This window comes from Callionymus lyra, chromosome 9, assembly GCF_982586985.1.
Source record: "Callionymus lyra chromosome 9, fCalLyr1.hap1.1, whole genome shotgun sequence".
NCBI classification, from domain to species: Eukaryota; Metazoa; Chordata; class Actinopteri; order Syngnathiformes; family Callionymidae; genus Callionymus; species Callionymus lyra.
In genome coordinates this window covers 2,303,419-2,328,805 of record NC_141826.1, presented here as the reverse complement: position 1 = coordinate 2,328,805, position 25,387 = coordinate 2,303,419, and the positions used below count along the sequence as shown (strand labels likewise).

At 38.6% G+C, this 25,387-nt stretch overlaps 1 protein-coding gene across 2 annotated transcripts in view; it reads right to left on the bottom strand.

Moving 5' to 3' along the window:
- Positions 1-25,387, bottom strand: part of nrg2b (neuregulin 2b) — a 41,223-nt gene that overhangs the window by 5,575 nt on the left and 10,261 nt on the right. The window contains exons 2-9 of one of the 2 annotated variants that reach the window (XM_087798595.1): positions 13,689-13,851; positions 13,135-13,253; positions 11,977-12,100; positions 7,719-7,777; positions 5,420-5,443; positions 3,155-3,257; positions 2,432-2,561; positions 1,947-2,074 (exon numbers count right to left, since the gene is read on the bottom strand). In XM_087798595.1, the coding sequence (XP_087654721.1) occupies positions 1,947-2,074; positions 2,432-2,561; positions 3,155-3,257; positions 5,420-5,443; positions 7,719-7,777; positions 11,977-12,100; positions 13,135-13,253; positions 13,689-13,851 (850 nt within the window). The remainder of the gene's footprint in view (positions 1-1,946; positions 2,075-2,431; positions 2,562-3,154; positions 3,258-5,419; positions 5,444-7,718; positions 7,778-11,976; positions 12,101-13,134; positions 13,254-13,688; positions 13,852-25,387) is intronic. The other variant, XM_087798596.1, reaches the window with a different exon arrangement.

Here is a 25,387-nt window from a genome sequence, read left to right as displayed (position 1 = left end):
AGTCGTTTTAGAGATGGCCCTTGCCCATTGAAATCAACGGCAGCCGAATGTTTGTGTTAATCAGGTTTCGAGTTAGCGACACAACGTCAGCGCTTTGGAAGCTAACCGCGTCACAGCTTCCACGACGCTGAACGCATTGAGCGCGTTGAACACGTGAAGCATTCATGTCCTCTGATTGGATAACACTGAGGCTCGTCACATGGAGCTGAAACAATGATTGGAGTTAATTTAACTGTTTGTTTTTCAAGCAATGGCTGAAGAGATCCTGAGGGATCAATAAAGTTCTACCTAACCTAACCTAACCTAAGAGCTTGATCTGGTCGCGGCTATACTTGCAAAGCCATTTTCAAGAAAACCTGGATGTTATTAAGAAAGTGATGCTAACTCCGAGACGAGTCTTTCACGATTTTCAAAGGAATTATTTATTTCCTCCATGGATTACATGAGTAAATGCCTTTTCTTTTTTTTTTTTAAATAATGTTGCGCTTTATGAAATCAATAGTGGTGCTTGTGTGTGTGTTTGCCGCTGAAGCGCGTAGTGTGTGTGTCTGTGGGGGACGCGATGCAGAACGTGTGTTTCGTGGCCATGGAAACCACACAGACTGTAGTTGGAGTGATATTTTGATATAATGCACTGATGTTTATTTGATGATAAACATCTATTGACATATAACAGTACACACTCAGATCCCTGTGGTGTATAAAGAACCTTAAAGTAGTTATTGAGAGGTGGATTTCTTCAAACATGCGCCACTGAAGGCCTATGTGTGAAAAGCAAAGCCTGCCACTGATTATATATATTTTTTATATATATATATATAATGACTCTCTTGTGGACAGCTTAGGTTGGCAACTAATTGTGGGAATTATTTCATTTGGCAAACTCTTGAATTATGTAATATTAAACTAGACAATTACATTCATGACATTGTGAACTCTGGCAGAGTGACAAAATACAAATCAAGCAGTTTGTGTAGAACATTAAACCAGTTAAGCCATTTTATGTAGTGCAGCTTTTAGCATCTCCTTGACAAAAGTGATATTTGCTGAAGGAACTGTCCCTTACTCAGTGAGTGCTTTTCTCCAAGTCTGAGTTGATGAAACCACAAAATATACGCATCCCCCCCAGTACACAATACACTGGCCCCTCTCTCACTGTGCTATTTTTACAAAATATTTGAAAAAGCTTAGCTTATACTTGCTGTGAAAAATAATGTCGTAATTGGGATGAAACTAGAAGGAAACTTTTGTTTTTCCATGTAAGATTACTCAGAGAATACCTGGGTCTGAGACTAGGTTTGGTCTGGTGTCACTTATATTGTGTATTGAATGGTATTGGAAGTAGAGTAGCGCCAAAAATAAATCAAGAGAAATGTGATGCTGCTCTGTGACTAAGTATGGTAAACATATTATCCAAAACCGCTGCGAAAGCAGATTTTAAAAAATGTGATCCAAACTATGCTTTGCTAAAACCTTTTTTATTCTGCTTTTTGTTTTTGTTATTCTTGTCACAACATTTGCTGTCTAAAAGAAAGGACAAATGTTCCTAGATGTGATGAAAGAAATTTAAGATTATATTTAGAAAAAAGATTATAGCCAGCGAAGGCTTTTTTTTTTTTTAGGTCAGATTGTACTTTCGGGAAACTTGATTTGGACTTCAAATTATTTGACCCATGATGGCCATGAATGATCACTAAAGAGAACCACAACAGTTTTGTGGGCAGAGATGTAGTTTCATCGCTAAGGTCATAAGAATCAGAAACAGACCAGAGTGAGTGAGAATGAGTTCTGACTCCTTACGATATACGATGTCTTTTCTTCCTGTGACATGCTTACATCACTACGTGCAACAAATTCATTTACATTCCGGTTTTAGTCCATTTACACCTCATATTAACCTTTCATGTAGACAATTCTCAAACTCATACTCTTACATCCCAACTGACCTGGAAGCATGTGAGGCGGTGGTGGAGTGGTGGGAGCGGGTGGACATGCGGCTGCCTGCGTAATTCCCTGCACCTTCTGCTCCATGACTGATCACACACTCTGTCGTAGGAACCGTCTTGGAGATGTACTAGCAAACACAAAATGAATACATGGACTATTTTTCAGCTTCTTCATCACAGGTTATTAGTATTCATTACATGGCCCTTCTCTGTATCCATCCATCCATCCATCCATCCATCCATCCATCCATCCATCCATCCATCCATCCATCCATCCATCCATCCATCCATCCAGCGAAATGCTATTCTTAATACTCAGACATATTATATATTATATATTATATATTATATATTATATATTATATATTATATATTATATATTATATATTATATATTATATATTATATATTATATATTATATATTATATATTATATATTATATTCCAGCAACATGAAGAGTTAATGTGGCATTTTTTCAAACTCACGTCCACCATGGGGATCTCCTCTGGACCAGGTCCCGGGTGGTTGGGGCCGTTGGCAAGCATGCGGTGTGGTGGCTCCAAACACTGATTCTGGTTTTGGTGTAGGTGGCTGTGCATCTTCTTCCTCTGCTTCCTGTGAAAATCAAGAGAATTTAGAAATAGAGTCAGACTTGTTGTGTAATTGTTGAACATTTTCTTGACATCCTCAGCAAACTTCAGGCTTCATCGTTGTATTGTGTAAACAGGCCACTTCTATCTGTTAAATCTAGTTAATAATTTTTTGCAGTCTCCTTGGCAACTGAAATACACACAAAATTTTGTTGTCTTTTTAATTACACACATGTTTCTGATAACATTGAACAACATGAATACATATATAGGGTGTCTCTTTAGAGCAAATATTCTGGTACATTTAAGCATTAAAAAATCGGAATAGTTTTCTGTTATCGGAAGCAATCATGTCATAATAACTATATATCAACCTACCAATGAAGTGTAATTATTCCATGACATAATCTAATATAGTTATTCAATTATATTGTATTCACCTTTATATTTTATGAGATTCTGAATTGAAATCATTAATCATATTGTTGACAAAACATTTGAATATAATATAAAATAACTTTAATTCAAAATACCCTTCAAAAACAATCCCTGGTCTGCTTACACGGGTTATCAGAAGAAGCCTAATTTGTTCATGTCAAACTTCAGTCAAACACATACTTGGTTTTGCAGTAGGCCACAACACAAACGATGCCAACCACTAGCAGCGCGACACAGATGCCTGTGATCGTCAGCACCCGCCTTTGGTAGAGCTCTTCAGCCTCTGTGAACGGAAGCACACACAAACATGTTCACACGCCCACACTGTTGGACATAAACACACTCATGACACACACAAACACACACTCCTCTTGCTGAAATGCTATGCTACTGCTACCCTTTAAGAAAACACTATGAACACACTTCTATGATTACTACGTCTGTTGTCCCTGAACACACCATGAGATGATGGATGGCATGTTAGAGATGGAGGGGATCTGAACACATGCCTGCGTTGATAAAACCACTCAGCAGTTTTCACGATGGTCAATTAAAAGCAGGAATCCAGCAAAAGATTCTCAAAGAGTTAACCCTTTCAAGGCCAGACACACACTAAAACAAATATGGCACATGACCAACTTTGATGTGCTGCATTTATATTGTATTTGTCCCAATATACTAATATATTGGCAAAGAGAATACTGTCTTTTCACATCCAAATCATAGAAGTACAATAGTTTAGAAAATTGACTAGAATCTCTTGACATGTTCAATACAATTCAGATTATATCCAGTAGTGATCAATATCAAAGGCGAAGAAGGAAATTTATTGATTACTCTCTAATGATCCACCATCATGTAACATGATGCCCTATTTTCACATCTTTTGTGTCGGCCTGAAGTGGCATAACACTTTGTCACACGTCAAGACAACAACAGAAAAAGCTACAAACGGGTGATAACGTGTGGGGGAGAAGAAGCAGGAGAAACATGTAGACCCCGGGAGGGAGGAGGGCTGAAGAGGGGGAGGACAGGGCTGAGAGGGAGACAGCGGGGGGATCCAGCGATAACTGGTCCCAAGAAACTTTGCATTGGCCTGATTTTTTGGTTTTGTTCCGGCAGCAACAAATTGGATCAGAAACCTTGGATTGTCTGTAATGGATTAATTAGATGAGACGAATCATCTTGAAGGTTAATATTCCTGCTGCCTGAGGCATATTTGCTGGAAGTTTTACGATCAATGAACGAACTATGAAGGTGAAAATTGAGAGCAGAATGTGTGAGATCTGTCTGACGCTTTGATGAATCTTTGAAAACTGTGTCAATGTGTTTAAGGCTTGTTTCTACATCTCTACAACTCAATTTTACCAGCACAATTACTTAAATAAGCTGAGTTCCTGTTGTTTTTTTCCTGTAATATTTGCTGTATCTTGAGAACATTATTGTTAATTTTAGTGTTTTGTTTTTTTAGTAAAAGTAAAAGTTCTTGCTCTCCATTTTGGTGTCCCACAAAGAAGAATCCCGAGAATGAGACCCTTGAAATAAGATTAAATCAATTCAACTTACATTTATGATTTAGGTCCGTAAGAAATGCACCATGATGTATATCGCTGTCTTATACCAAAAACGAGTTTCTGTTAATTCTCTTATTCCCACTGTCTTCTTTTTTAGTTTTATTATAATGTTGATGACACTCTGTTCTTTAGCTTCTCATACGCACTATCAATATTAACATGTATCTGTATTGACTTTCGATCCTGTTGGCCAATTAAAATAACTTGGCACGCAAGTTTTGTCCCCCGGACATTTGACAAATGCGACTTAAATATTATGACATTATTGTTTTTCACTTGCAGTTTTTATTTCACAAAATACATTTGGCCGACCTGCACTTGAATAAATAAATATGTCCATCATTTTGCACTTGTCAGAGTCATTTGGTGTGATTTGAATATCTGCTCTAAACTTGGAAAGCTGGATTGGTCAACCCTTCAGAATGTTCTCGACATCTCTCTAAAAGGATAACCACAGAGAGCTCTAAACAAAGAGAGTCTGGCCCTGCTATTGTGTGGTTGTCACAAGCAGCTGATACAGGTAAGAGCAGCAGGCGAGAAGGTTGAACAAACATCAGCTCCGATTTAAGTTTTAAACTGACTTTCTTTTAGGATATTTTCTCTGGGTTATAATAAATAGACACAATGGAGAAGTCTGACTTTCCGTCTGTTGGCTATTTCTGGAGAGTCAAATTTAGTAGCAGGAAGAATGCATGCAGAGGAGGGAGGTTACATGTCTCAGAACCAGGTTAGTGGGTAGGAGAAAGAGGGGGACAGGTTGAGAGAGACCCAGTTGTTGGCTTCAGAGAGAAGATGGCACAATAATGCGTGACTGTGAGAGGATCTTGGCAAACCCTTAAAGAACAGAAAAATGAATAATAACGGTTCATACCCATAAATTCAATTCTGAGAAGCTCTGCCAGCGCAGAACGTTGACGTTGTGAAAGGAAAGAGACAGATAAGGGTCAGGTTTAATGTCCACTTTGGAGCAATATATTATTTCCATGCCCTGCTGTTGTTTAACCAGGATATAAATTCATTAGCGGTATCTCTGATTGACAGCGTTCAGTAACAGTTCAGACAGCCTCAGCTCTGTGACCCCAAATATGACACAGAAAAAAAATGGGAATCAAGTGGGAGAAAATGAAGCGAAAGAGACACCAGCAGGCAGAGAAACATGCATAGACAGTGAGACAAATAAAAACATATCACATACTACACTAAATACATCTCTAAAAAAATAGGTAAAATAATGAAAAAAAAAAAACAAGTAAGCAAAGTTTAAAAAGCAGTGAGTTACTCTCCAACAGAAACCACATGATGAGGCTGGCTCTGCAGATGAGGCTGGATGCTGGAAACGCTGTGCTTCGTATTGATTACAGTATATCTCTTGTATAGCACTTTGTCCCACTACTGCTCTGTAAAGTTTTACAACCTTTTTAAGATAATCTAAGAGCATTCCCAATTATCGTGGTTTTGCATGCAAACACTACACAGGAACGCCAGCCCTGCCTATGTGACAGCGGGAACATCCATCCGGACGTCAAGGAGCAGCGATTGTTCCTTCTACTGACCAAAGGAGCACCAAACAAAAGCACATCACACAGGACAGGTCGTAGCGTGAGGATGAAGGGGTCATATGAGGAAGATAGTTCACACAGAATAACGTTCTTTTGTGACGTAAACAACGGCCATTATTGCAAACAAGAAAAGTGCTGCATTCATCTCCCCTTGTGGTTGGATGATATAATGAGACAGCAGTTTTCCATGGGACGTTGTGTTGAATATTTTCTTACCATGCCAGAGATCATGCAGGTAATCTCTAATTCACAAAATATTTTTTTAATGAATCAAGCAAAAATCCAAAAAGCTATATTTAGCTTAGCTTCACATAACTAAAGAGATGGTTAAATTCGAAAAATACTAATAATATTGCTGGGCATTGATGAATGGATGTCCAAAAAAGTTCTGCATTAATAATATTAAAAATAGCTGACCCTTGTTTATGCTACGCCAAGGTACCACTTTCCACTCCCAAGCATCACATCTATATTAAGAATGTTTAAAACCTGGATTGTATTAATATTTAATCCTAACTCTACATGTTGTAATTGAGTAATTATCTTTCTTAAATTACCAAATATTTCCACATGTGGTTAATTTTTGAAAGTTTATCAAATATTTTCAAACAGATCAAAGAGATGATCCATTGATGCTTGAGATGTCGGATCTTGTATTTTGTCTTGAATAGAGTTGACATCCACAAGTTACTATTGTAGACACACATGGGTCAGTCTACAAAACTGTTCAGTCTTTTTAAAAATAGCTTGAAAATGTGTCAATGTGTATTTGATTTACTGTATAATATAGTGTTTTGAATTATATAAAATAGGTTTCAGTCATTGTGAAAGTAAATCTACACTTTTTACTTGGACAATTTCCCCTTGTCCAGCAGAATTAACACCCAAAGTGATCATTCAAAAGGATTTTGATCGAATAAGAATAATCAATTCTGTGATTATTACGTTACTTTAATAACAAGTTGTGCATAAAGTATGTTCTGGATATTAAAAAAGTAGCATCACTTATAGACAACACTCTCCTTGAAGGAGCCAAGGTCTCAAACAATGCAATTTGATATGATTTATTTGCCCTTTTTGATGGTAAATTAACCCCATAACAAATAAAAGATAGAGAAACTATGAGTGTTGTTTATCAATTTTTTGCTGAATTGTAAACTTGCTAGCTCTGATATCATAATATGGTGAAATTTGGTCATGCCAAGTGAAAATTGTTTTGTAGAATGACCCACATAATCTTTATCTATAGTTAAGACTTTCATACTAGTTGGCTAACTCGTTAAAATAAATGAATGAATCATCAGTGTTAAAAAAAAAAACTAGCTTACATTGTATTGTTCTGCCTCCTCTATTTCTGCCGTGTGTTTCCCTTGATCAAGCTATGTGTACATCTGACACCCCAGGATGAAGGGGCTTGTATTTAGAGCTCTGTCAGGTATTAACCAGATTGTGAATCGAATGCCGTTGACCAGTGGAACACCAAGAGGAACCAGGGCAGACAGGAAGTTTCAGGGGTGCACACACACAAATACGACTTCCTCCACTCAGCACCTCCATAGTTGCATGCAGCATCTCAGTGGGAAGAAGACAGACAAGAGCGGATGGACATACTGTAGAAACCGGCCATGACGGAGTTTTGACAGCGGTCCCCCGTATAGTCATTGGGACACCTGATGGAGGGAAAACAAGACACAGAAGGAGGGACGGGGTGTAGACGGAAAAAGAATAGGAAGGAACAGTAGGAAAGAGAGGACAAAGACAGGAGGAGAGGAGAAAGGAGGGGTAGGAAAGAGACATAAAAGAGAATGAGGGATTAGAAACAGCACAATCCACCGAGTATAGTGAGAAAGAAAGAGAGAGATGGCTGGCCTGCATACTGTGACATCACCACCATCAAAATGACATCACTGCTACAGTCATGAGGGTCATGTGATGGTGGTGCAGAATGCGGGAGGGGTCAAATTTACACAGAGAAAGCATCAAACAGGAACACACACAAGAAACACCACAGATATCTCTTTCAGAATCCACCCAGTCTCGCTAAAACTAAGAAACGCTTTGTCACCGAAAATCAACTTTGAACTTTGAGTGTTAAAACAGACATTAATGGACGACAAACACAGAGATGAGTCTATATGGGCATTGTGAACAGTTTATTATTATTCAAATAATATCCTGAATTTGATTGTGTTGTTGTAAAGTTGTGAAAAAAACGTATTTAACATTTTTTTTATAATCTGTTGTTCTGTAGAAAAAGGTATCCTCAACAAATGGTGCCAGACAAAAAGGTTTAGGAACCACATGATTACCAGAAAAGAGAAAGACAGATTTGGTTGGTTCATCACGTGATTATAATAACTGTTTTTTGATGGACAACCTTTAGTTAAAAACAGCAAATATAAAACAACATGGCTGGCAAAAAAAAAGTTAATTTAATTAGAAATACACCGTAACATTAGATCAACAGGAACCCCAGCGCGTTTCTCCATTTGTGGTCTATCCATTAGCCTAACAACAAGCTGATTTTTTTGGTAAACGTTACAGAAAGAAGTGTCTTGGTAGGTCAAGAGTCACAAGCCAATTTGGACCTTTTCCAGACATAGCAGTAATTAAATTAATAACTGGTAACAAATTCCTCAAATACTTGTTCCTGGCTGTGACTGGGGACCGATGCACTCATAGAGAGAACCAGGCTATAAACAGAATTCTGATACTGATTCGAAATATGTGGCTTATAAGTTGGAACAATTAAAGTCCCTATAAAAGATCCACTGTATGTTTGATGTTTAAAGAATGGAATATTTTAATTTCGATCATTAACTGCAGCTTCATGCTGTAAAAAGTACATTTGAGAAATATCTGAAGGTGCTGGAGGTTTTTTATGCCTGGAAAGCAGTATTCTAATGGTGTTGTGGCCTTTTCTCAGGCGTAATTGATTTGGACTTGTTATGGCTATAATTGATATTAAATCATCTCCTACCGCAGCCTAATGAAAGCATGCATCTAATTGAACAGTGACGCTCATGCATCCAAACAGCTGATGACCGCTGTTTTATAGTGTTACGGATGTGGCCGCCTTTATAGTCATTACAGCTCAACATCAGCACTCAGATCATTTCTACCACCCACAAGAGTATTTAAGAACGGGATGGTGGTCAAAATGCAACCCTTGGAGATGGCCTGCCTGCGAAAAACCTTTTCTCCTCTCCCGCACCAACCAGAGACAACCTGCATCAATTACAGTAGAAACCCTTGGAAGAGCCCACTCAGCAATTTCCCATGGAGTTATAAATAGAGCAGAGCCAGAGAGGTGGGAGACACTCGGAGAAGAAGTAGCTCTTGCCAACAGAGGCTTTTTTTCCTCCACTTTTTTCCATCCCTCGATTTCCCTCACCTTATCTATTCCTTCATTATCTGGCCATGCTTTTAACCCTGCACAGATCATACTTATATGGAGTAAAAAATAGATTACATGGCCATAATGTTCAGACATTAGTTGTCTCCTGTGTTCTTCGCATTGTGCTTCTTTTTTAATTGTACAGTCATAGCGGAAAATATTTTATTTAACTAGCATCTGTGCAGGAAGTCTAAAATGTTCAGTGGCCAAAAAGAAACTTATTTCTTCTGCAGAACAACATCATATGATATAAAAAGAAGTCCTACAAAACTCAACAACAAAGCATCATGAAGCAGTGTCATGTTGTTAAGAAGTCAGTAGGTGGCGCCATCAATGTACTGTATTTGAAGAGGATAGAGAGGGAAAATTGGATGTGCAAAAAAAGGTTTCAGTTTTTGGATTCTCTTCATATTATTGTCCACTAGCTTAAAAAATGTAATTCAACGTGACCACTGTAGCTATATTGGATTGTATATTGCGATGGCGATGTGATGGAGCTTGTGGTCTCATCGTAGAACCAGTGTCTATTTGGCAGACTCAGCGTTTCAACTCTCCACATTTCTCTTGAACCGATAAAGGTTCCATGTATTCGAGTTTCCTGCTAGTCAGCAAGTAAAAATGAGAATCCTGAAATGTCTCCTTCAGCAATGACCCCATGCTTTCATCAATCTAGTGAAAGAATTATCGAGATGGATATAAAGAAAGAGACACTACACAGACTGAAAGAACTGCGGATAAAGATCTGGCAGATACATCCAATTGTACAGAATAACAACAAAGTGTTTGATCATGCATGCCTGTACTTGCCATCTGTTATCCACACTGTCAGGGGAAGTGTGTGTTACATAAATGACCCAGCATGTGCAGATGAAACATCTCATCTTCCGAGTTGAGAAATGCACATCAGAGTAACTGCAGAAGGAGCTGAACTTTGTTTGACTGAGAGTGAGTTATTACCAGCATATTTGTTTTTTCTTGGAGCTTCACATCAGGCAGCATCTTAAGAGGGGTCTGTGTTCTTACCCCCAGATATACAGTTCAGTGCTGAACATCTTCACAATGAAAGTTTCGAAACAATAAATCTGTGATTCAGTCTCCATCAGAGATAATGATTTTTATATGCTGTTAATGGAAAAACCTTCACAAAACAAAACTAAAATGTCTTGTTGTACTTTACTGTAACTACGGAACAGAAGTTTCTAGTCACCTGAACAGTTTTTTTTCCGAGAATGTGTTGACAACAGACTTGATCAAGACTTTTCTTGGCATCATACTGAATTGCTTCCATTTAATGCAAGTTTCAGAATGTCCATTTTCCTGCAGTCTTACAAGATGATTTATGAGTTATGCTCGGCCAAACTGAACTTTAGTGGAAAAAATAGTTCATCAAGATTCTTTGCTTTTTTTTTCGTTTTGTGAAAAACCCAAACAGAAAATCACATTCTGTCTAGTGTTTTTTGTTTCTTGCAGTGTTTCCCACAGTCCAAGATATCCCATAGTTCCTGTGTCCACTATCTTGGGCTTGCAAGTGGTCAAGAGACTTACAAAACCTCCAGCACAAGCCAGAGACATCTCACTAGCTTTGTAAATAGATCGTTGAATGACCTTGTTCGTATTCTACTGTGCCTCCCTTGGGTGAGGTCCTAAATCTCAGTGAAATAATTTTGTTAGCCAGTTGTATCTTCAAAGCTTATGACAAGAGGCGAGAAGATTGTCGTAAATTAAGAGTTGTGCCTTTTGGCTTAGCTCTTTGTAGACTGATATTTCAGCCTGAAGATGCTTCTTTTGTCCAAGAATCGATTAATTGTGATCATGATTTTGGCTGCAAAGATGAAACGGAATGATTCATCTGCGATTTTTAGCTTTAATATTAAAAAACAATTGAAAGAAACACTTTCTGGAGCAGATGGTTAAAAAAGTATAAATATAAATATAAATAAAAACTCCTTGTTTCAGAGGCCTCCTCCATTATTCTTGATTCTTATCTAGTCACACATATTTCTTCATAGCTTGTCTCCTTTGATGCCTTTTTAACCATTATCGCCATCTCCAACATTCCTGACCTTAACAACAAAAATTGTTCCAAATATATCTAATGTAGACCTCAATAAAAGGTGTGTATTTAACTTATTGTGGTTATAGATGTCAAATGTAGCAAAGCTTTTATTATCTCTAGTTATCTTCAACATATATGCTTCCCAACAATAGAAGATATTTAGCATGTTATGCTAACAATGCTATCAATGAGAGTGATTCAATGTGACATAACAAGATGTGTGGTTGTGTGTTACCATACATAATGAATAACTGAGGAATGCCGTTGTAAACATTTTTTAAGTCATTTTTATCGTCTTAGCTAATTGAAGAACAGACCAGAGAATGATGACACAACAGACAGGTGTTCGGACAGGTGGAGAGACCATGGGAGCGACCACATGGTGAGATGATGTAAAAAAAAATGTTCCCACTTACTTGCAGGAAAGCTGGTTTATACCATGAATGAAGTAACAGTCTCCTCCGTTAGCACAGTAGGTCTTTTCTGATTCGTTGCAGCGTCTGGCATGACTCACACCAGGCGACGGCGAGGTGGTCGTCACTATTTTACAAACAAACGACAGGAAATAGATCCAAGAAGAAAATGCAGTCACAACTTGTGAAGATAGACTAGATGATGAATAAAGTTGTCCCTCCTGTATTTCTGTGGTTTAGAAAGGCTGATTTGGGTTTTGTGTACTCTAATTATTCATCATTTAGAATAGTATTTAGACCTTATTAAGATACTAAGTAAGTAAGTATTAGCTCATACCTCTTTTATATTTTAATCCAAGGTCAGAATTGTTGTATAGCTAAGTTGTCGAATGATTTCTGATGACACTATATTAATGAAAGAAATATCTTATCTCATTAAACTGATGGAAAATCACATAGTTTAATATACACATAGTACATGTAGGATTTGTTCATTATACTTGATTTGAATTTATCCACCGGTTAGCTGTGCTGCATGTTTTAAAACGATACATAATGTAGAAATCACATGAAGTAGAATCTTGCATACTGTCGTAGCTTTAGAGAGGTTTACAGAGAAATCTGTGGTCTTACATTAAAAAATAATTTCTTGTGTATGATTTTCTAGTTTGGATATTAACTTAACAAAGTGCTGATAAGATTGAGCATAGTCAAGAGTCTGGTAATAATTGCAAGGCTTCTCATGGGGAATATGGTTTTAAATTTTAAACTTTTCAAGCTGTGCACTAAAAGAAACACTTTCCTCACTAATGCAATAGGACCAATAACACACAACAACCACATTTTAATATTAAATTTCTCTTTCAGGTTCATGGTTAAATTGAGTATCTCTGATGTTCTGAGGATGAATTTTTTTTCCGCTGCTACTTTTAGAATTTCATTTGTTCGTCATTTTTTTACTTCTATCATCACTTTGCTTTGATATTTGGTTGATAAAAGGTAACGCTCGACAACAAGATAAGTTGAGACTAAATTGTGTTTAAAAGCTGATTTACACTGTCAGGTTTGCCGATTGGATGCTTCATGCCCCAGACTTGCTATCGCTATTAAGACTCGTGGAAACATGGAAGTGTGGATAAGTATGGCGTGTGTTGAGCTCACAGATCTGCACGCTGATTATACTTGTGACGTTTTCTTGCCCTAGAGAATTTTCGGCCACACAAGTGTAGTTCCCCGAGTCTTCCACCCGGACCCGACCGATCTGCACCTTTGAGTTTTTTCTTCAGAGCGGAGAAGAAAGAGAGGGAGAGGGAGAGAGAGAGAGAGAGAGATAAAGGGTGACACAGAGCAGATGAAAAAGTGTCTGTCGGTCATTGTTGTTTTAAAAACGAAGCAGACTCTTGTCTAACTGGGGCTTAAATTGAATTCATACAGCAGAAGAGAACAGTGAGAAGGATCTTCATGTGCAAATGTCCATGGTGACCGGCCAGCAGAGCTAATGGACGGAGCTTATTAGGTTGAAGCCGCGGTTGGAGCCGGGGTTTTGAGCGGAGCTGCTCAGGCCATGACATTAGCTGCATATCGTGGACTGATTTTGTATGAGATAATGACACAAACTGCTGCATTAAACACAAGATGGAGGGTAGTGTTACCCTTCTCTATATAGAAAAAACAGAGGCTCAAAGGTGAGAAAAGTGTATGTGTTTAAAACTCACTTGTTGGTCTTGATTTTGAGGTCTCTGCCTTTCTGGAGCTCGTGTCCGTCTTTGTACCAGCGGAAGGAAGGGCTTGGATTTCCCGATGCCTCGCACTTCAAGTACAGCTTGTCCCCTTCTATTAGTGACTGACCACGCATCAGCCTCAGTCGAGGAGCAGAGGCTGGACAGAGAGAAAGGGAGAGGGGAAGAAAATAAGTCAGAACAATTGAAAGATTTATATCTGTGAGCATTGGTGCACACTTGTTAATGTATTACCCAACAATATTCAAAATATCTGGAATTTTATATTGTCGTGGCAGAGAAGATAATGATGTCCACATCCGGGGTAAGGTCAGAAGTGGATACCGGAGGAAGAGAGAACATGATTGACATGTGGATGTAACTAAGGTTTTCATCCCAGATTTAATTGTATTAAGTAACTCAAAGACCCCAGACATTTTAAACATTCTCCAAACATTTAAATGGCTGCCTTTTTCCTAAAGCCAATGACGTGGACCGTCACCCCAAGAACTCTGCCGGGGGCCAATTTGGACTTTATCTGGTTTTAACATTCAGTGCCAAAGTCAAAATCAATACTCACTGATGGAGCTAACTAGCTACTAATGTCAAAGCCTTTGTGCTGCCAAAAATGAACAGAAATAAAATGTTTTGAGCACAAACGTTTGCCCCTGAACACGTGTCATCACGCTCATCTGATCTGAAGGGTACAGAGGCAGGGTGTGCTTTTTCTGGACTGGCCGAAGGTGCTTTGTGTTCTGTCTTTGTCTTTTTTGTTTTTGAGGGCTGAAAGACTTTCTAGAGGTACAGTGAGTTGCCTGCAGTTGTGTGAGGATGCTTGTAAATGTCATTTTGGCTGAAAAAAAACAAACCTTTTATATTCTAATCTAGTTGCTGATACAGTGTTTATGCTTTTAGAACATCCCCTGGAATCCTACTTGGCGGCATCACTTACTTTTTAATGTATTCGAGATAAACATGTTGTGATGTTATTTTGAAGGTTTTGTGTTGCAGTTATTCTAAACTTTTAATGGTGACTCCACCTCAGTAGTATGTATTTCTCCAAGTGTCTGAAGGCATTTAACTATTACATAAAATAGATTGTGTAAGAGAAAATTTGTATTTGTATAAAACTGATGTCAGTTGACATTAAATTATATTTAATTGTGGCAAAAACATAGTTTCCAACTCCATGCTCTTGAAAAAAGTCGAACTTTTTCTGATGTTGTGCAAAATCTTACTTTTTAAAGAAATTGGGTTGAATCTCCGTTGCCAGGGTAAGTGCTGAGAGGCAAGTAACTAGGTTTGATATTATATTTTCACCAACAAAAAAAGCCTCTGGTATTTTGGTTTTAGAGGGAAGGCAGAGTAATCCCTGTTTATTTTTTGAGGTCTCAATAAAACTTGTACCTTATATAAAATAACATCACAGATTTTTCCATACATTGCTACAGATTATTTGGTACATTGTGCCGTGGATTACTTTCAATAAAATATTTATAAATGAAGATACCTTCTATTGTAGAGGTAGAAAAAGTATCAATATGTTAGAAGGGAGAACATGAGATGGTTTTAAAAAAAGAAAAAATTAAATACAAACGTTTTACTTTTATCCTAGGACATGCAGTTTAGCTGCAAATGAAAGCAAATAAATTACTTCTCATCACATTTGGAAATCTCCTTCTTGTGTCCTTTCTCTTCCTCTCTGAAAAGCATATGTGCATCTGGATGTAGTAAACTCCTGCTGCGCTCAGAGAAACTGTGCAGTGGCTTTTGATTTTCTACTTCAGTCTTCACACTTGTCTGCAAGGAAGTCTCACAGAACTTTTGTTACTGGCTAATAATGTCTAAATTTTTGGTTTTCAAACAGCAGCTTCTACTTGGATGCTGCTGGAGAGATAAGAGGAAATCAGAGCAACTGTAATCTAATAATGTTCCATATGTGGAGAGGAGATGAGATTTCAGTGTGGGGGAGGCAACCATGGTTCAATTTCAGCTGTATGGACTTCACATTTGACTCACAATGACAAAATACCTCAGAGAATAATCCTTTGTTTCCATTCAAGTTTCCAAAAAACCTTGAAAGTGCTTAAGAAATAATCCTCAGTAAATGAGGTTGCAATGTCTCCAAACAGAAGAGAATGAACGCTACAATGGAACACTTACAGCACAGTAGAGCGCTCTGATTTGATAGTTTTCTTGGCGTGAAACACATTAATGGTTAATTAATGGAATTAGATTTGTTCTGAATGAAGCAGTGTTTAACTCCTGTTCAAAGTTTGACAAAATACAGCAAGTATCAGCCACATACTCCCTGTTAAATTATAAAGTCAGACCTGTAAATAAAATAAGTAATTTAAATTTTTAGAGCGCTTTTCCAGACCAGGGACACAAAGCACTTAAACATGAAAACAATACCCAATAAAATAAATTCTTAAACGGTCAAGATAAGACCAAAAACAACACAGGAGTCTCAGAAAATCAAGGAAAAGCCTGCAAGAATTAAAATGTCTTCAGATGTTCCTTGAAGGAGTCAGTAGACTCCATCAAGCGCCCTCGTTCCAAAGCTTAGGAGCAACAGCCTGGAAGGATTTCTCTCCTCTGGTCCTGAACCGTGTGCGAGGAACCATCAGTAGATTCTGATCCACAGACCTCAGAGCCCGAGCTGGGGTGTAAGGCTGGAACAGATCAGTAATGTAAGGAGGAGCCTCACCATGAATAGCTCTGAAAGTGATAACCAGTGAAGAGTTTTAAGGATCGGAGAAATGTGAGTTCTTCTACTTGAGCAGGTCAGAATTCTCGCTGCAGAGTTCTGTATCAACTGCAGGCGAGACAGCTCCTTCTTGTTAAGACATGAAAACAAACTGTTGCAATAGTCCAGACAAGAAGACACAAATGCATGGATTACAAGCTCCAGATCATGTTTTGACAACATATCCCCAAGTTTAGAGATTTTTCTCAGTTAAAGGAAACAGTTTCTGGTCAGTTTTCTGCAGTGTTGAACTAGAGATATGTCTTTGTCAAATACAACACCCAGGTTTCTCAGGCTGAGTTTAACAGACTGACCTAGTCACCCAAGTACTGACTCAACCCTGGGAGCAACAACCAAAGTTTCAGTTTTGTCCACATTTAGCTGCAAAGTGTTTTCACTAAGCCATTGTTTGATTTCTAGCAAACATTTGACTAAGCTGTTCAACCTCTGGGGCTCAGTTTGATCAAATGAGCAGTAGAGCTGGATGTCAAGCAAAAATGTGTTAAGAAACATCAGGAAATCTCTGAATGATTTTACTGAGGGGAATCAAGTACAGCAAAATCAATAAAGGACCCAGAAAAGAACCTTGAGGTACTTCACACAGATCTGCCAAGTCAGCCCTCATTTGATTGGCAGATACACTGAAACTGCGCCCAGAAAGGTATGACGAGAACCACTGTAACACAGACCCAGACAGTCCCACTTCATCCCTCAGTCTTCTCAGCAGGATCTGGTGATCAACTGTTTCAAAGGCTGAGGACAGATCCAAGAGAACCGGAACAGTGTATTGACCCAAGTCAGCCGACATGATGTCACTGGACACTTTCAGTAAGGCTGTCTTCATAGAGTAATGTTTGCGGAAGCCAGACTGAAACTTCTCATGGATGTCGCTCTGATGCAGGAACAAAGACAGCTGCTCAGACAACACCTTCTCCAGGATATTGGACAAGAATGGAAGCTTAGAATTAGGCCTGAAATTACTGAGGTCAGTCAGGTCTAAGCCGGGTTTTTTTGAGGCTCCACAATGGCATGTTTAAATGCATTGGGAAAAGACCCTGTGAAAAGCGAGAGGTTTACCATTTTGGTAACCCAGGGGCCAATTATAGAATAGAATAGAATAGAATATAAAACGTTTATTCATCCCCAGAGGGGAAACACACTTTTACAACAGCAGCAGCAGGACAATGAAAATAAAGTGCATAAAAAAAAAGAAATAGTAAAGAGATAATAAAATAAAATAAAATAAAACGATCTTAAAAATATACAAATTATTTACAGTATTACAAAATTAGCACTATTAACAGAATAAAATAAAGTAAAATAAAAATAAAATTAAATAAAATTAAATAAAATTAAATAAAATTAAAATAAGATAAAAACAAAAAATAAAAACACGAGAAGAAAAACACACTACGGATTAGCATCAGGATATTTAAAGTAGAGAGTTAAATATCCTGACACCAGTTGGGATGAAGGACCTTCTATAACGCTCCGTCCTACACTGGGGGTATATGTGAAGGACGGAGCGGGGTTATATGAAATACTTTGACAAAGAGCCTACAAGGAAGGATGTCGGACGAGCAAGAGGAGGAGCAGGAGACACGAGAGAATTTATTGTGTCAAACACCACAGGTTTTTCTTATTTGCTGCTGCCAGTTTCCTGATGTAATCAGATATGGCTGTTTCCACCATCTCATTGTATGAAGACATCAGATCCCTGAGGTGAAGTCTGTGCACCTCAAGTGTAGTGGACTTCCAGAGACACTCAGTCTTCCGACAAAGTTTCTCCAGACTCAGGAGATCTTCATTCGTCCAAGGGCACCGTTTTTCTAAATTTTCAAGTTCGATTTAACAGGTGCTGCTTTATCCAGTATTTCAACACAATGATTAGTGAAAAGGTGAATTAAACTGTCCAAGCAAATGTATCCAGTCATTGAAGGAAAAAGGGTCAAACATAGCAGAAACTGTCTGCAGTATCAGCTGAGACTTGCCAGCATTGCCTCTGCCAAGGAGGTTATGTTAATGTATGTCTGTTACAGATTATAATTTCTTGTGGTGGCGCATGGTGAAACATTATTCTTGAGTCATGGAGGTTGTTTTCCTGTGTTTTATAAAGTCCCAAAATAAGCCCATCAGCAGAAGTACATGCTGTCTGACCCAGTTTTTTAACCCCTGACGAGGATGCCAAGGTCCAAGTGGTTGAAGTCACTTTTTAAATTTTTACCAATGTTCCCATGCAAGGAGCAGAATATGTTCTTACAAAAATCCTTTCCCCATCACCCGGACTAAACATTGGGGACTGTAGATCATAAAACAGGGAGAATTAACCTTCATGGTATGAACTTTATTTTTTTCCATCCGTGACTGTGTTGGATTGATTTAAACACTTCCTTTTGGGATTTAACCCATTTTTTTTCACTTCTGATCCTCTATCTGGTTTCTTTGGTGCAGTAGGCAAACTATGTTCACATGGATCGCTCTAGTTGTAGTTGTGTTAGTGAGGAGATCCTTTCTTCTAGCCGATACACAACTTTGATGTGATTCATATTCGTTGTAACAAATGATGGGACATTTTGATTAGTACTAGAATATCAAAAACAAAATGGCAGGGTGTTACATGTTACAAGACTTTAAAAAATGTATACATAGAAATTATAAAAAAAATGAAAATGTACCATTTCAAAAGAAGAGTGAGTTTGTCACCATGAGATGTGAATGAAACTGTGTGTTTGGAGGTGCTATCATGCATGGACATAAGTTGTTATATGAAAAGATTCAACACAATTGGAGTATATTCACACATCCCACACACCTTCAGCCATCTCCAGTCTAATTTTGCTTCTGCAATCTGTACAGTGACGACACTGTGAATGTGTGAACCCTCATGTTCGTGTGTGAGGAGGGAAGCAGCCGGAATGTGATCTGCACTGGCAGAATTGATGTCATTGATTGTGTGTATAAAGGTTAACGCACGTGTGATTAAAATTGCTGACTTAAGCTATAACAATGATTGGAGAACTCCTCTGTCAGCGCACATGGGGGTGGGGAGCCTCGGGTGGACTCAAATGGCGTGTGACTGGACAGCACCAACAGCCAATCACACATGACCAAAGCTCCAGAGGTCCTTTGCTCAAGGTCAGCTGACTCTCCGATCTCTGTCCAGCAATGATAGCTCTAACAAAAAGTCATCTTGCCAAACATGATCCAATAACAGAGTGAGATGAACCCCTGAGCCAGTTAGGTGTGTTCACACACATCCTGGTGTGCACTCGCCGCCACACATGTGCTAGGATATGTGAGTCAGCTGACAGCCAGGCGAGGGAGGAAGTGGAGTACATTCATAAAGTCTACGTAGATGCATGAGCTGTTGTGTGTAACCACAGCGGAGTTGTGTGTAGTTTCATGTATATATAAAGGGAGAAGCTTCTTCTATCTCATTCTCCCATCAGTGTGATTTCTGCAGCGCACAGCTGTCACCATGGAAACCAGGGAGGGTGCAGGAGATAGTGAGAGAAAGGATGAAAGGCAGGAGAAAATGCGATGGAGAGAGTGCGTGTTTGGTGGTATATGATAGCCCTCACTAGCCGGCGCAGGCTGAAGTGTCTCTATGTTGTGAACGATATTTGCCAAAATGTTGTGTGCATGTGTGAACCAACACTCGCACCAACTGACTTGACCTTGTCTTTCATCGTTGCTGTTGGCTGCACAACTGCTGGAGTATAAACACACACCAGCTTCAACAGACACACACTGCTCCAGAAACAGTGCAGCGTATCAGAGACAGGAAGGAAAGACAAACAAGTGTGGAGCTGAAGAGACAAAGTAGGATAAATTGATGTGTATTTATAGATATCACAGCATCGATGTGATAGATGGACGGATGGATAGATAGATGGATAGTGAGGATGTGCAGAGTTAGTAATGAATAGTTAATGAAGGGCTTGCAGGCTGAACGGTGGAGAAAAGCTATTCTCTGTGTCTCTCTTTTCTCCTCCTCTTTTTCTTTCTCAAGGCTGCGAGTCGTGTGAGAGTCATTCTGCTTTCCAACTGTCTACCATTTATCTTTTTTTATTCCCTCTGTCTCCCCCCTCCTCTCTTCCCTTCTCCTGTGCCTATACATCCAGCCACTTGCCGATCCCTCCTCCATCTCTTCACCTCTCACCCTTCCATTTTTCACCTCTCATCTCACCCACCACCCCAACATGCACACGCACCATCAAGTGCCGGCTTCGGAGGCAGCTAACAGTTCTCCTGATAAGAGGATTGAGGCATTGATCACATCTGTCCTCCATAGGAGCCTGAGACAAATATCCCATTGACCCTTTGAAAGGCCAAACAAAATGCCCGACAGCAGCTTCGGAAGACAAGGTAAAGATAATGAAAGGTTTGATTCCTCAAACGCTCCTCTGGGAACAGTGGCTGGTTATTTATCTTTCCGTTTCTGTGCTATTGGCTTCTACACATCGCTATTAAAATTGAAAAATGAAAGTTTTAAGAAGGAAATTCTCTTTTCTCTACTTATCCACAACATTTTTCTTGCTCTTGCTTGCCTTTTTGTCTAGAGCTAACCTTGCAGTTTGGCACTGCTAAACTAACTACTAGTGATGGTCTTTCACTAGATGGCAGTCTCTGCATGTTTTCCTTTGTTTAAACAACTGTTCTAGTGCCAGCTACTGACCTCTTATCAACATGACACTGCTTCATGAAGCTTCAATAGCTTCATTACTCAAACTTCTAATTTTGAAGGACTCTAGGGCAGGTTTGTCAAAAGTAGGGTTTGCTGGCAGTTTTATGGGTATGATTAGATTCCTTGCCTCTCTTTTTGATTTTGCCAAGAAAACATGGAACACTTTTTAAAGAAAACAGGGGAAAGAGCTCCAGAGTTTTTCCCTTTGACCACTTATTGTTTTTGGCATTTAACATATGTATTACATTTATTACAGTCTGTAGCATGTAAGAAATCTGATCAAGAAAGATCATGGCCCTCTGTTGAGACATTGCATATGCCTGATGTCTCAACAATAAAACAACCATCTGCATCTCAAACCAAGGTTGTGATTTGTTTTAATTGCTGTCCTTTATGAAGTCAAGTTGTATATTTTTACTAAATTTGGTACAGAACCTGCAAAATCCAATTAATTTTTTCTTTTTTTTAAATCCAGATTTTTGTATGTGTTCATTAGAAATGATGCAATTATCTGTAGTTATATAGTTGCAATCTTGTTGAACACACATGATGGTAGACATTATTTGAATATTCATCTTTATATTTATATTCATGTAAAAAATGTTATTCTAGTTTTCAGTTGTTCATAAGACGTCTGGCTCTCAATGTGTCTCTGTTTCAGACTTTTACTGTAGACTGTAATATCCAGGTAGACAGTCTGGAACTGCTTTATTATTCATAATAAAATCTTCACACGCTTGCTCATGCTGACCAGGCGAGAGCCTCTGAACAGCATTCCGGCAAAGTTACATACAGATTTTCCGGTATTACATTTAAATGTTCCTTCATTTTGATTTATGAATAGGCTTGTATGATATGTCTGACATTTCACGTAGCCGTTGGCAATCATGTCTCTAGAAATCAATAGCAATCGTCTTGAGTGCTACAAAGCCTGAGATGGTGACCCTGGTCATCAGAAGATATCCGCCACATCGCAACAGCTGTGTTCAGTGTACATATGGTATAGTATACATCAGAGATGAAGCACTGAAGGAAAGTTAAAGTCAGGTTCAAAGAGGGGCTCTCCGTGGAAATTATGAAACATACACTTTAGCATGCACAGTTGGTAAATTGCAGTGGACAGTGATTTTATGTTGGTCTAAACGGGAACAGAAAAGTAAATGTAAGTTGTATCATACAATATCCATTGTTTCTGGTGTTAAATATGATGCAATAATTATTTTCTAAATAATGTTTCAGCTAGCTAGTGATGTCACTGATATTTATCCTATCATATTTCAGCTAACTTGGATAGGATATAAAGTTAAGATTACTGGTTTTTGTGCACTTTAAGTGAATAGATACAGGCCAATGCACTAGCCAATCAGCTCTCGGATCAGTAATCAGTAGAGTAGGCAGCGGGCCTTACATAAACGGACAAGTACGTGTCCTGTGATTAGATAAGCACCACTTACAGTGAATTGAAATGTACGTGTTGTGTCCTGTGATTGGATGAGCATCACTTACAGTGAACTGAAATGTATGTGTTGTGTCCTGTGATTGGATGAGCACTATGTTATCGACAAAAAAAGATCCAAATATACACTATTGCTGAAAGAGGTCAACTGATAGATTTGGTTGCTGATATAGAAACATACTTTTCCATGGACCTGAAGCTCATAGATAAACTGTACAACAGAGACATTGAGGTCTTCTTAAGAAAAGAAAGAATTCTCCAAGATGTTCAAAAGTAAGTGAACCAGTCCGTGTAGAGTTTCTAGGAAGACGTTCCGCAGCTCATCCAAGCAGCTTCTTCAATTCAAAATGAGCTGGTGTTTAGGAGCCAGTATACCTGTATATCCTGTTAGGGGGAGGAGCAGAGAACAACGTGGAGGGGTTTGAAACAATGCATGGACTGAAACCCATCAGGGTGATTGGCCTGGTGAGATTGGTAGAAACCCATTAGTGTGCTGAGGACACCTCCCTGTCCAGCAAGGTGCTGCTTCTTAGAACTCACAGTCCAGTTGTCACTTTTGAACCATTGATTAATCCCCCTCCAGTCTACTCCTCATCAGAAAGATTTGTACTGATCAAAGAGTTATTCTCAAAGTGGTTTGTCAAATCAAATTCAGTTTCCTTGTTTGAGTGGAGATAAAGAGGCGCTCAGACACCTGGAAGACAGATGAAGATACTCAAGCTGTCACCATCAAAGATAGTCACAACAAAGAGTGGTAATGTTAGCGCTGCTGCGCTAAATATAGCCTCATCCAGAACAAAGCAGTAGTGTGAAGACTCTTTACGTGAGGAATATTTATATCAACGAGTTGGACAGTGTTTGTGCAAGAAGAGGGACGCACATGATTGAAGGTTGTGGTTTGGTAAATATGATTTTTAATGCACATATTTCTTCTGTGAACCAATCAATAATAAAATAAATATATATCACACATGTTCCAAAGTCAAGGCCAAATTCAAATTATGTGGCCCATGTTATAGCCAATACCAATTGAAAACACTGTAGTTCTTATTAGTTAATAACCACCATTATTGCCAGGTGTACAACAAATATGAATTGTATTGTATATCTCGTTTCACAGGCCCTTTTAATACTTTATACCAAAAATGCAGATCTGAGTTTTAAATGCATGAATAATTAAAAGAGTTTATCGTATAAATAAAAAGAAACAAGACATAACCTAAGTGCTGGTAATGTGGTGATAACATTATCAAAATATATAATGCAATATTGTTGACAAATGTAAACAAAAAAAAAGTGTTTATATTTTCAATGACTAAAATCTTTGACTTAAAGGTTAAAATGTTTTTTGTTAATAAACGGGATATTGAAAGAATAAAGGGGATCTTTTGACTTTTAGTCGACTCCAAGGCTATTTGAGAGTCTAACTATAAAACTGAGACTCTTCAGATGCTGTCCTCTTTTAGCCTCAGTAACTTCCTCACTCACCTATGAAACCAACAGAAGATGGCATTCATGGTCAGGCTCCTCCTTACATCACTGATCTTATCCAGCCTTACACCCCAGCTCGGGCTCTGAGGTCTGTGGATCAGAATCTACTGATGGTTCCACGCACACGGTTCAGGACCAGAGGAGAGAAATCCTTCCAGGCTGTTGCTCCTAAGCTTTGGAACGATCTTCCTCTCTCTTTGCGGTTGATGGAGTCTACTGACTCCTTTAAGAAACATCTTAAGATGTTTCTATTTGTTCAGGCTTTTCCTTGATTTTCTGGAACTCCTGTGTTGTTCTCAGTGTTATCTTGCCCTTTAAAGTATATACTTTATTGAATATTGTTTTGATTGTTTAAGCGCTTTGTGACCCTGGTCTGGAAAAGCACTATATAAATACAAATTACTTACTTACTTACATCAACTATCTCGGATGGTTCAACTCAAGTGTTGAGGTACCTCGTGCTGTAGCCAACCACTCTCCTGTAGTACAAACACCGCACAGAATCAAGAAGACGATAGCACGCAACAACTAGACACCTGGACATGTTTTGCCATTTACTGAATTGCGTTTGGTTAAACCAGGATAACACATGCAACAGAAGAAACACCAGGATGTACAACACCATGCAGTGTCATTTGATTAAATACAGAAATCGACTGCAGTCTACATCACATGTTAAAGTCAAGGCCTGGGGGTCAAGTACGGCCCTCCCAGTTATTCCTAGCCACCTACAAGAACTTTGAATTTGTATAGTTTGCTCAAAGATATACAGTATGTGAAACTTACTCTCACCTCTTATTCATGTACTGTATATGTACTAGACAAAAGTTTTTTTTTCAAGCTAAATAAATGAAGTTTGATGGGTTGGTTAACAAATTCTTCCAATTGCCATCATGCCGTCAGGTCGCATAGTCAAAGTGGTGTAGTGAATAGTATTGTTAAAAATAATATCAAGAGACATGATTGTGATCATAACAGAGAATATTGTAGAAAAAAAGCACATTTATTTCAAAGGTTTTAATCTAAATATTGTGTCCTATTACAACATCTCTCTCATTCACAAAGTGAGCCATGTGACAGTCGGCCTTTCCCTTTAAGGGGCATGTGTCGGATTTTCTACTAAGGCTGACTGCCGGAAAGATGAGTGCTGATACATAATTCACAAGAAAGTACACACACGTACAAAATCTCACACGCCACATGACCGAGGCCCGAGTGGGTGATGAGCCAACAGGATGACCAGTGCGGTTGATCACAAGAGCACCTGTGAGACATGTGATCAAGTGGACCATACAGTCATCATGTTTAACTTA